Genomic DNA, 12,756 nt, shown 5'->3' with positions numbered 1-12,756 from the left:
CAAGAGGAACCTCTGAGTGAGGAGGGAAGCAGGAGAGAGGGGAAGGAGCTGAGAGAGATGCTGATTCAGGGGAAGTCTCGCTTGCCCTGAGCCCATAGGGAGTGAGCAACTCTGCAAGAATTGCATTGTGGGGTTTGTCCTACCAGAGATGGAGCATCTGAAAGCTGACTGAAGAGAGGGCAACCGGGTAGGCATCTCTGTGGAGACAGGTCCTTAGCCCTGTTCTCCAGGGCAGAGTATAGCTGGGAGATTAAACATAGACAAATGAATAGGGTTGTAAAAATCTGGGCATCTGGTATACCAAAGGGCATGCTCATGAACTGGGAACCTATGTGTGTTATTGAATTGTTTCTTTGTAGCAGCTTTTACATGTCAAGCACAGAGATTTAGACATAGAATGAGGCTCATAGAGCTTATAGGAAGTTTGCTTAAATTGATCCCACGAGGAGAAGTAGTTTTATCGATTTATATCAGAAATAAAGGATTTATATCAGACATGAAGCAGGAGAAAAGCAGCTCACTGCCTGTAAGCATCGGAGGGCTGTTAAACTGTGCATCCCCAAGTGCACGGGAGAGTGTGTGTGCTTTTTACATTTCTACTGAGGACAGATTAGGAGGAAGTAAATTAAAATGATAGCTGGAGGGATTTAGATTTGGTATAATATAAATGTTTCTTACAATGAGCACAGGTAGATTGAAACATTATAGTGTTCTCCCTGTAGGTCTCCAAGCATTAACTTACTAAAAATGGCCTTCCCTCTAAGAATCACGTCATGGACGGCAAATGTGGGAGCACAGTGACACTGGGCAGAATAGGATATGAAAGGGACTGGATCTGTGTATGACAGATGGACACACACACACATAGATACATACACACACTGTATAAGTATTTTGTAACTTCTGGAATTAATATAAAACTCTAAACATTTCCTTTAAAATATATGTTATCAAATGGAAGTCATAATTTGCCATTCCTCCATGAAATTATAATAAAACCATCTTGAAGCAAAATAGGCTAGAAAAATATAACTACATAAATGATAACCAGGTTGTTTTTTTCCCTGCACAATGCAGTGTTTAAAATTTTTAAAAGATCTTGTTTTGTAACTTTTTTTATTTTTTAGATTTTTTAAAAATTATATTTTATTTATTTGACAGGTAGAGTTATAACAGAAACAGAGAGAAAGGTGTTCCATCCTCTGGTTCACTCCACAAATGGCCTCAATAGCCACAGCTGGGCCACTTAAAAGCCAGGAGGCAGGAGTTTCTTCTGGGTCTCCTATGTGGATGCAGGGGCCCAAACACTTGGACCATCCCCTGATGCTTTCCCAGGCCATTCCCAGAGAGCTGGATCAGAAGTGGAGCAGCCGGGACATGAACTGGCACCCATATGGGATGCTGGCACCACAGGTGGAGGCTTAGCCTACTACACCACAGCACCAGCCCCGTTTAGTAACTATTTAAAATATTTATTTATTTCAACCTCAGAGTTAGAGAGATAGATGAGACAGAGAGACCCAGAGCTTCCTTCTACTGGTTCATTCCCTAAATGGCTACAGTGGCCAAGGCTGGGACAGGCCAAAGACAGGAGCCTCAAACTCCATCTGTGTCTCCCATGTGGGTGTGTGGAAGGGCCCACGCCCTTGGGCCATCTCTGCTACTTTTCCAGACGCATTAGAGGGAAGTGGATCAGAAATGGAGCAGCCAGTGCTCACGTGAGATGGAAATGTCCTAGGTGGTGCCTTAACCCGCTGTGTCACAACACAGGCCCTTGTTTTGCAACTTTATAGCAAGTATCGTTTGGTAATTAGGATAATTAAAAACGTCAGTAAGTGGCAAAATTCGGATGGGGCACATAATTAGAATCTACCAGAAGAAGCACTTTTAGACCCTGAAGTAGATGGCGGAGATGGATATACAGGAGAGAAAAAGAAATAACAAATCTAAGACATGCACAGAGCTCTCATGTCTGCCACGTGGGCTCCCAGGCCAGGTGATTTCTGTTTAAATTTGGTTCATAGAACGTGATATGATCAACATCTTCAATTCATATCCAAAAACTGCTTCATGACAGGATTTTAATGCAATGACAATTGTAATAAGTATTCTATGTGTTTTATGAAACACACCTGGAACTTCTCACGCCATTCCGAGAGAACTTACTGTGTTTGCTCACTTTTTCTATTACATTTTACCTGCCTTCCTGTGATTTTGAAAAATCAGGAACTTATTTGCTAAATCTAAAGTTTTAATATTTCTGGAACTTTCCTTTTATTCTTCTGCCCATCCTCAAGAGTCCATAGCATGTGTTAGACAAGAACTTGTTGGGGCCGGCACCGTGGCTCACTTAGTTAATCCTCCACCTGCGGCGCTGGCATCTCATATGGGCGCCGGTTCTAGTCCCGGTCAGGGTGCCGGATTCTGTCCTGGTTGCTCCTCTTCTAGTCCAGCTATCTGCTGTGGCCCAAGAAGGTAGTGGAGGATGGCCCAAGTGCTTGGGCCCTGCACCCGAGTGGGAGACCAGGAGGAAGCACCTGGCTTCTGGCTTCGGATCAGCGTAGTGCAGGCTGTAGCAGCCATGGGGGGGGGGGGTGAACCAACGGAAGGAAGACCTTTCTCTCTGTCTCTCTCTCTGTCTAACTCTATCTGTCAAATAAATAAATTAAATAAATATTAAAAAAAAAGAACTGGTAATAACTTGCAGCAGTAGTGAATGGGAAAAGCAAGTGGCTTTCAGCTGCCAGTGTTTTGCTTCCACCTCTGTTACTGACCTGCCTGCAGTCCTACTCCAGTGTCTTATCCCCGAACGTGTGAGTTTTTGACCCACGCACGTGGGAAGAATTTCAGAGGCCAGACTACAATTTCTGCTAGCAAGCTTCTGATTGAGCTGAAGAAAGATGGGTTTTGAGGTTGGAGGGGGTTGGAGGGGGTTGGAGGGGAAGTCACAGTTCTTTCTGGAACACAGAATAGAGAGAGTCTGGGTTGTATGTTGGTTTGGTTTAGAAGGAAACCCCCAGGGCTGGGTGTTCTTCCTTCAGCTTCTAGAAAAATGCGAAGGTGCCCAAAGTTATCTCTCTGCTGCTACATAGATAGCGTTCGGCCAGGATTTCCAGCTCACCCTTAGCATTTTCTTCTCACTGCAGCTCAAAGAATATGAGGCTCAGCACCGGCAGCCAGCCCCTTTGGACCCCGCAGACTGGCCTGATGTTTCCTACCCATCATTTGATGGCTCATCCAACTGCAATGTAAGTGCTGTCTCTCCAAGCATCTGCACTACTTCTAATACAGTGCAGCCTGTACCGGTTCAGCCTTGGGCTTGGTTCTCACAGCTCTCAACTCCCACCTGGCTCTGAAAAGAGGCATCTCTTCTTACAGGTTACTCCGTTTTCCTAACCTGATAGAGGCCCACCTGCAGTCAGAACAGTGCAACTGCTGGCTTTTAAAAAATCTTAAGAAAGTGTGCAAATAACATTGGCCATATTACGTATTCCACTCAGTGTCATTAGTTACATGGGGTCTTCAAAAAGTTCATGGAAAATACATATTGTTAAAAAGTTATGCGTGGATCTCAATACTTTTTGTACCAAAATGTACTTTTTAAAAAAAAAAATTTATTAGGCCGGCGCCACGGCTCAATAGGCTAATCCTCCACCTAGCGGCGCCGGCACACTGGGTTCTAGTCCCGGTCGGGGTGCCGGATTCTGTCCCGGTTGCCCCTCTTCCAGGCCAGCTCTCTGCTGTGGCCCGGGAGTGCAGTGGAGAATGGCCCAAGTGCTCGGGCCCTGCACCCCATGGGAGACCAGGAAGAAGCACCTGGCTCCTGCCATCGGATCAGTGCGGTGTGCCGTCCGCAGAGCACCAGCCGCAGCGGCCATTGGAGGGTGAACCAACGGCAAAAAGGAAGACCTTTCTCTCTGTCTCTCTCTCTCACTGTCCACTCTGCCTGTCAAAAAAAAAAAAAAAAGAAAAAGAAAAAGAAAAAAAAATTTGTTTATTTATTTGAAAGGCAGATTTACAGAGAGAGAGAGAGAGAAAGGTGTTTTCCATCCACTCATTCACTTCCCAAATGGCCGCAAGGCCAGAGCTGCACTGATCCAAAGCTACGAGCTGGGAGCTTCCTCTAGGTCTCCCACGTGCGTGCAGGGCCCAAGGACTTGGGCCATCTTCTACTGCTTTCCCAGGCCATAGCAGAGAGCTGGACTGGAAGAGGAGCAGCTGGGACTTGAACCAGCACCTGTATGTGATGCTGGCACAGTGGGTGGCAGCTTTACCCACCACTCCACAGTGCCGGCCCCCAAAATACACTTCTGTTTCACTTCCATTTTCCCAAGCTTTTTGAAGTGCCCTATGTTCTCATCTCTGTGCAACCAGCAGCATAGTGCTCTTCCAGAGACTTGTCCTCCTAAACAGAAACCCCTCACCCATTAAATAGCAACTCCTTCTTCTCACCTCCATGTCTCTGTAAGTTTGACTACTGTCTTCCTTCACTTAAGTTGAATTACACAATATTTGTCTTGTTGTGTCCACTTTATTTCACCTAGCATGATGTTTCCAAGGTTCATCCACATTGTGGCATGTATCCAAATGTCACTCCTTTTTACAGACTAGTAATATTCTTCTACACGTGTATACTGTATTTTGTTTATCTGGTCATCCCTTCATGGACACTTGGGCTATCATGAACAGTGTTGTTATAAAACACTGGTGTACCAGTGGATCTTAAGTCCTTGCTTTCAGTTATTTGGGGTATATATGTAGGAGTAGAATTTCTGAATTATATAATTCCATATTTAACATTTTAAGGATTAATTATACCATTTTCCATAGTTGCTACCCCATTTTAAATTCCCGTCAGCAATGCACCAGATTTTGTACTTCCTACCAGCAGTTATTATTTTCCCTTTTTAGAATTATATTCATCCAAATATGTATTATGTGGTTTCTCCTTGTGGGTTTTACTTGCAGTTCCATAATAACTAATTATATGAAGCATCTTTTCATATGTTTGTTGGCCATCTGTATATCTTCTTTGGAGAAATGGCTAGTCGAGTTTTTTGCCAATTCTCGAATTGTGGTTTTGTTGTTATTGTTGGCTGCAGTTCTTTATATATTCTGGATATTAATGCCTTAATACATAGGTGATCTGTAAGTATTTTATATCCTCCCTTTTTGGTATTCTTTTCACTATCTTGATAGTGTCCTGAATTGCCAATTTTTTCATTTTGAAATCCATTTTATTTTTTCTTTTGTTGCCTGTATTTATGGTGTCATATCCAATAAGTCATTGCCAAATTCAGTATGGTGAAGATGCCAACTTATATTTTCTTCCAAGGATTTTTGTAGTTTTTAGCTTTAAATTTAGGTTCTGAACCCAGTTTGAGTTAATATTTGATGTAATAGTTGGGTCCAACTTCATTCTTTTGTATGTGGATATTCAATTTTCCCAGAACCATTTGTTGAAAAGACTCTCATTTCTCCATCACATGGTTGTGATGCCCTTTTGAGAATGAATGGGTTATGTATCTAAGAGTTTATTTTGGGGCTCTCTTTTATTCTATTTGTACCTATGTTTATCTTTTTGCTAGTACTATGCTGTTTTGATTACTGTAGCTTTGCAGTAAGTTTTGAATTTGGAAGGGATGAGATATCCAATTTTGTTTACTTGAGATCCTTTGAGATGCCATATGGATTTTATGATGGATTTTCAGTTTCTCCAGAGGGTTTAGAGAGAGACAGTGAATGAGAATGAGAGAGCAAGCATTGGAATATTGATAGGGATTGCATTGAAGTAGATTGGTTTGAGTAATATTGTCATCTTAACAATATTGAAGTCTTCTAATCCATGAACATGCGATATCTTATCAATTATTTGTCTTCTTTAATTTTCAACAATGTTTTCCAGTGTGTAACTCTTGCTTCCTTGGTTATATTTATTCCTAACTATTGTGTTCTTTTGTTGTTGTTGTAAATGGAATTGTTTTCTTAATTTCCTATTCACACTGTTCATTGCTAATGTGTATAAATGCTACTGATTTTTACACATTGATTTTATACTTTGCTGCGTCTGCTTATCAGCTGTAACAGTTTTGTTTGTGTAATCTTAAGGTTTTTCATGTCATCTGCAGAATATGAGTGCATTTTACTTCCTTTCCAATTTAGGTACTTTCTATTATGCTATCTTTATGTATAATTTTTAAATTTATGTTAAGGGAATAAATTTTATGTATTTCATAGGTACAGTTTTAAGTACATAATGATACTTTATCATGCTGTTTTTTTTGTCATTCTATTTTAATGTGATCAAAACAGTGCATCTGAAAGTAGGAATTCCACAAGAATCATAGGAATTGAAGCTGCAGAATTTCAAATAGACATTTCATGGTGCCATGATGAAACTGTGGAGCAGGAATGGTGGGAATTATCCTTTTCTGTGTGTTTCATGATTTTTTTTTAAATTTATCTCATCCTTGAAATTTGGAAGTGACTCTATTTCCCTCTCTTTAGATGTTGCTCCCTCCTGTCTATGCCCTATACAGCCGCTCATCTTTCTAAAACATACCTCTTTCCTTGCAATCATGTGTTTTTAAAAAGCTTGATGGTTTCCTGTCCCTATGAGATAAATTCCAAACTTCTTAGCACACGGAAGGCCCTTTGTGATCTGGCTTTAATCAGTTTTGGAGTCTCATCTTCCATCCCTACACCCAGTACCCGCCACTCCAGCCGCAGCGGTCCCTGCTGTGTTACTGCACTAACCCTGTGCTCTCTCACTTCTCTGCCTTAACTCATGCAAGTTTCACTGCCCCAAAGGTCTCCTTGCAGCGTGTGGTGCCTGTCCATCAAGCGGAAGCTCAGCTGCCACACCCTCTGTGAAACCTTTCTTCACTTCCTAAAGCACACGCATTGCTGCTGCTTCTGTGTTTTTGTTAACCACTTTATACACTCGGCATATACAGCTATCTCAGTGGCAGAAATAATATTAATACATGAATTAATACTACATATACTATAGCATATTATATAAAATTAATATATAACCAACACATCATATATTAATATTTAATATATTAATGACAATATTAATGTATGATTATTAAAATTATTAAAATAATTCATATTTAAGCCTCTCTGGAAATAGTGAGCTCTTTGAGCAAGAAGGACACACTACGTTCTCTCTGTCTCCGACAAGTGCCTGGTCGAGTGGCCACGCCACATAGAAATGTTTCATGAACAGACTTGTGTTTGAATGGCTTCCTTTCCTGGCTGCTTTCAGGGTGTGTTTCATGTCCTCAGCTGCGATGGATTCTTTACCTTTCTTTGCATCTAAGCAACAAAGGGAAGCTCCTCCGAAGCAAGTGTGATCATGTAGTGTCTGATTTCCCGCAGCAAAGCACCAGCTTTGCATGGCAGCTCCGGGATTATGAATTTAAAAAGTCTTGCCTGGTTTGCTTTTATGTGAAGGAGACGGAGACATTACCGTTTATAAAAAGAACTGTGTCCTAGGCTAGTTAGCCATGTGTCCTGGGACCATGAGGTAATCAAAAGAACCACGTCCGTGGTTTTCAGTATGTCTTTTGGGGTCTCTATCCCCAAATCCTAAAGACTAACATAATATAAATAGAAATCGTGAACCTACACATCAGGAAGAACAAATATAGTAACTCAGGACTGACGTGATGGAGACCCCGCTCCGGGAAGGAGACAAAGGGCCAGTTGTCCACAGTGGGCCCCTTCGTGTTGAGACCACTGTGTACAGTCCTGATTGACAGCATCGGCGTCAAGGCGGGGCTGCAAGACTCGGTTCTTTCAGAGGAACGAGACTGAAGTGAGACTCACACCCCTGGACTCGGGGAGAGAGGCTTCCAGCTTAGTGGGGAGTTAATACAAGCAGAGCACCATGGCATTTTGTACAAGCTGTGGTGAAGGTATTATTAAGTGTTGGTTTGTTGGAGCCCTTCAGAGGGTCCGTGAGAAGCATTACCTAGATAGAAAATGCCAGAATGATTATAGGTGCTTCTTACGAATTGGGCATTCCGTTCTCTCGATATATCTGTTTGTTCATGGGAGAGACATTGATGGAGTCCTTGCTATATAGCAGAGGTAATAGAGACAGACAGGTCCTCCGTGTGCCTGCCCAGATTCAAGATGTCGTGTACACTTTACCTTGTTGGCGTTGTGTCAACCTGTTTCTTCATAGACATCTCAAAAGTAAATGCAGCCTGTGCCAGTGTGGTGAAGAACCGGCAGTATCATATGCTCCGTCCACTTGGGACGGTCTTCCAGAAGCTGTGGTGGTGGGGGAATGTCTGTCTGCCGAGAGGTGTAGTGAGGCGGGTCTGTTCAGCTGTGGAGCTGGCGGAAGCAGCGCTGTTTATGCTTTGTGCTGTGCTGGCTGACTTCCGCAGACACCCATGCCCGCTTCCAGTTCTTGTTTTTTTGTTTTTTTTTTTTTTTTGACAGGCAGAGTGGACAGTGAGAGAGAGAGAGACAGAGAGAAAGGTCTTCCTTTTGCCGTTGGTTCACCCTCCAATGGCCACTGTGGCCGGCGCACCACGCTGATCCGATGGCAGGAGCCAGGTGCTTCTCCTGGTCTTCCATGGGGTGCAGGGCCCAAGCACCTGGGCCATCCTCCACTGCACTCCCTGGCCACAGCAGAGAGCTGGCCTGGAAGAGGGGCAACCGGGACAGAATCTGGCGCCCTGACCGGGACTAGAACCCGGTGTGCCGGCGCCGCTAGGTGGAGGATTAGCCTAGTGAGCCGCGGCGCCGGCCACACTTCCAGTTCTGATCACAACTACAGCCAACCGCCGCCGCCGGCTCCCAGGTTTGCTTGTACTTGATTGTGATCCCAATGACTGTGACACTTGCTGCCCCACCTTATGCTGGGTTTTTATGGAGACTTCGGCAAGAAGCTCATTTTCCTGATTCTAGACTTGTCTCCGTTGCAAAGCAGTTCATTTCAGATTCACCATTGTGTCCTGCTTTGCTGCCAGGGGTTAGGCCCTTTGATTATTTCTTGTGGAAGGTCCAGGGTTTTTTATTTTTATTTTTTAGTTTTCTATTGATTCCTTTCTATAGTAAGATGTAAATAGCCTACTGGCTGTGGTCAGGAATGCTCAGGCCATGAAAGTTTCAGGGGTCATAAGGCCTTTGTCACCAGACCTCAATGCCTATATTGATGCCTGTCATGCCTTAGGATTTCATTTGCATTGACTTCACATGCACCCCCGACCCCCACCAGCTGACGTTAGATAATTGCATATTGCCTCACAATAAATCCATATGTACATTCCTGGTGTTCAAGAGTGCAAAGTACTAAAGATAGTTACCAGGGGACTTGTCTCTTTGCCAAAGGGGAATCTGTTCTGTGCTGTTTTTCGTTAACAGTAAACTTTGGATGTGAGTATTAGACTTGTTAAAAGTGTTTTTGGTAGAGAACTTTATTTTTTTGTGAAAAACCTGAATGTTTAATATTTTTAATTTCTTTTAGAAAATTTTTATGTACTAAATAAAGGAGGAAGGGTTGTAAGTTCTCATTTTATGCTACCAACTTAGTGTTTGGAAGTTCATTTTACCTTCTGGTTCAGAAAATATTTAAAGAAATTATGCTTTCTGTCTCACTGGTTTTGTAACTATTTAATCAAGGCATAAGTTCCTGTAAATCTTGGTTTTCATGAAGCGGGTAGATAAGAGTTGGCGATCTATTCTTGGTGCTTGATGTTCATCAAAAGGCTGGCCGTGAAAGATCTTTCTGGAAAACGTCAAGCTCTCTGTGTTGGTTTATGGTGTCATTTAAATTATTTTAAAAATAGATAATGTGTCAAGAAAAACGAAAGCACAACATCACAAGACACAAGAGCTTTAGAGTCCATGGCAAATGTGTATTTTGGTTTCATTCAGTCGCATCACTTCATACGCGACATGTTCCAGAAAAAGCTGGGAGCGTGTCTCTGTAGCTGGAGCTCCCTGCCAGCTTAAAGCAACCATGGGGAAATATTTTTGTAAAGTGAGTTATTGTGTAAAGCAAATCATCATTTCATAATTGATTACTTTTACATTTGGTGAGATTTCAAGTTGGAAAACATTTGTGCAAAGAATGTTATACTGTTAGAAAAAAAAAAGAACATCATATGTTAGAACTGCTGTGTTAGGATACCTCATAGCCAAATGTGCCTATCTTCATAGCCTTTCAGCCCAACTATAAATATGTCTTTCCTGCAACCTGGTTTGAGGTATGGAAGAGCCATATGGTTGAACTTTGTCCAAAACTTTGGGCAACAGAAACAGAACACCATGTGGTCACTTCTTTGACTTTTTACCAGATGCTATTTTCACTGTGTCCTGGATCGAGAAGGAGGACTTTTCAAGGTCTCAACTAAAACATCTCCCTATTATAAGATGTTTTATTTGGCATCTCTTCAGTCTATGGAGGGCCTTCTAAAATTGTAAATCCTAAACTTGTCTCTTGGCAACGGCCAGATTTGACCTAAGGTTTTAGAGTCATTTCACCTACCTCATTCGCAGACATTGTCTTCAAGCCAGAGTGTTTGGGTTGGATGTTTTAGGAGGCGTTGCCACGGTGTTAGTCTAAACTAGAACTTCCTAAAATCTAGTTCGCAATTCTGGTATGCGGAAGCTGGAGTGTTAATGATTTCCTTTGGTGAAGGCTACAGACTGAATCAGTTTGTGCAGACTGTGCTGGGAGAGCAGTACGTACTCTCATGGGGGTGCCCCAGATAGCTGGTGCTGTGGCTACGGTGGGCAGTGGAGAGGCATTGTCCTGCCTGTATATGTGCCAGGCTCTTGTAGGGTGTGGTATTCTGAGTTGAACCCAATTCTTTCAAAATTTCACAATGCTTGATGTGTTTATTTTGAATATATTTTCTTTTGCCAGGTGAACTTTCAGACCATACTTATAAAAGTTCATCAGACGTTTGGTTTTTGTGTTTCAAAGCTGTTAAAAAAATTTTATTTATATATATTTGTACAAGCCAGTGTGATTAGCTTCCTCATTTGGAGAAATCTGGTCCCAAAGAAGACTGTTTTAGAACAAAATCTCCTAGCAGTTAAAAAAAAATAGGATTTTCATACTCTTCTGGATTTGCATGGCAGTGTGTTTATTACATGCATAAATGTTGTGCAGAATCACAAGACTACAAGATTAGAGTTGGTATCGTGGGTACAGTGTAGGTATCTCCAGGAAAACTGTTGGCTTGATTTCTATAGTCTTTCTTTTCTCATGTAGATGTGTTTTATGATAAAGAAATTTATGAGAGTAGATTCCAAGTGTAAATATAATTTGAAATTCTGAATAAACTTTTTGCTTTCAAGGTTTACAGTTTAAGATTTTCCTTTGTATTTCTTTTCCTAGAGAATTTTTTAATAATTCTGTGGGTTTCAACTTAAAAGGGTTCTGAGTGGCAAGATCTTTTTTGATTTATGCTAGAAAATGGTCCAGCTTGTTGTTCATGGTTATAGATAAGCTAGGCTTAAGCCTGGGATCGGGAGTCTGAGATTCAGTTCTTTATTTTTCACACAGGAGAAAGGAGGAGAGACAAGGTCCCACAGTAACTGATCGGAGGGCGTTTATGTCCCTTGTTTCTGGGACAGGGATCAACAGGTCTGTCTACTGTGTTGTATTACCTTGTGCCAGGGTACCTACCCTTCTATAAATCTCCCTAAATATAAATATGTTAAAATGCATCTTACTCTGCATTTTTTAATCCATACTTGAAGCAGTTAGATGATGAATCTGATTTTTATGCATAATTTCTATAAATTTCCATTTGGTCAAGTGATAGTATAAAGAAATATTTGTATCTTAATAAAATGGCAATTCTAAAATAAAAATGGCAGTAAAGTAAAGACTTACTAAAATGTCCACTAAAAGAGTAAAAGTAATAATTCCTTAGATCTCTGGTTTAGGATAAAACTAAAAGACAAAATCAATCCATTGGGCAAATATATATAGTAGGGTCTTTTGGCAAATAAGAATTCTGTTCCGCTGGACAGGAGCTGACTGAGAGCCATGGCCCTGCTGCCCGTACATTCCCAGTCTTCTCCCTAGGGCAGGGGCCAAAGCTTGGGGCATGCATTTGATGAGCCCCTTAACATCACCATGTTTACTCCAAGTTAGATGAGAAGAAAGCTCTTTCCTCTACCAGCCCTTGGAAACCAGGCCGTGGCCCAGCGTGGGCAGGACGGGGGCTGGTTCAACTCAGACTTGAGTCAGACCTTGGCTGAGATCACAGTTCGCCCCCAGTGAAATGAGTGCTCCACCTCTGCGGGCAAATCCCTCATCTCCTGTATTTCAGCTTCTGCACCTGGAAATCAGGCCAATTCTGTCTACCTGGAAAGGGTGCTGCGAGCATCAGGTGGCAGAGAGAAGCAGACTCCCAGGGAAGGCCCTTCCCTACCCACCCGCCATCATTCTGAACCTGTTAACAGTGCTATTTTTGTACTTGGCATTTCAGTAGATAGGCTGCAGCGGTCAGAATGGGCTTCATGTAAGAGTTTATGTGTACTTGGCTATACTTTTACAGGCACACAACCAGTTTGTTTTCTGTGTGGAGGGAATGTTTTGTAAGTGGGTTTAGGAGTGGACCATATGGTGTGATTGCAGTAAGCCTCTTTGGCCTTAGGAGTACTGTTTGTGGAGAATGAGCAGTTACTGTATTGAAACTGTCTTGTGCCTTACAGAGCTGATGGGGTGGCCTCCTTGACCTTAGGGATGTGGCTTTCTGTACCTGTTAAGGT

The 12,756-nt window shown here is 42.2% G+C and overlaps 1 protein-coding gene across 6 annotated transcripts in view; it reads left to right on the top strand.

The window, feature by feature from the left end:
- Positions 1 to 12,756, top strand: part of SASH1 (SAM and SH3 domain containing 1) — a 324,812-nt gene that overhangs the window by 259,614 nt on the left and 52,442 nt on the right. For all 6 annotated transcript variants that reach the window (XM_051855276.3, XM_051855275.3, XM_070073463.2 and 3 more), the window contains one exon: positions 3,147 to 3,248. In XM_051855276.3, the coding sequence (XP_051711236.3) occupies positions 3,147 to 3,248 (102 nt within the window). The remainder of the gene's footprint in view (positions 1 to 3,146; positions 3,249 to 12,756) is intronic.

Source organism: Oryctolagus cuniculus, chromosome 5 (assembly GCF_051225735.1).
Source record: "Oryctolagus cuniculus isolate XC-2025 breed Fujian yellow rabbit chromosome 5, ASM5122573v1, whole genome shotgun sequence".
NCBI lineage: Eukaryota > Metazoa > Chordata > Mammalia > Lagomorpha > Leporidae > Oryctolagus > Oryctolagus cuniculus.
The sequence above is the reverse complement of the archived record's forward strand: the minus strand, read 5'-3'. Positions and strand labels throughout refer to the sequence as shown.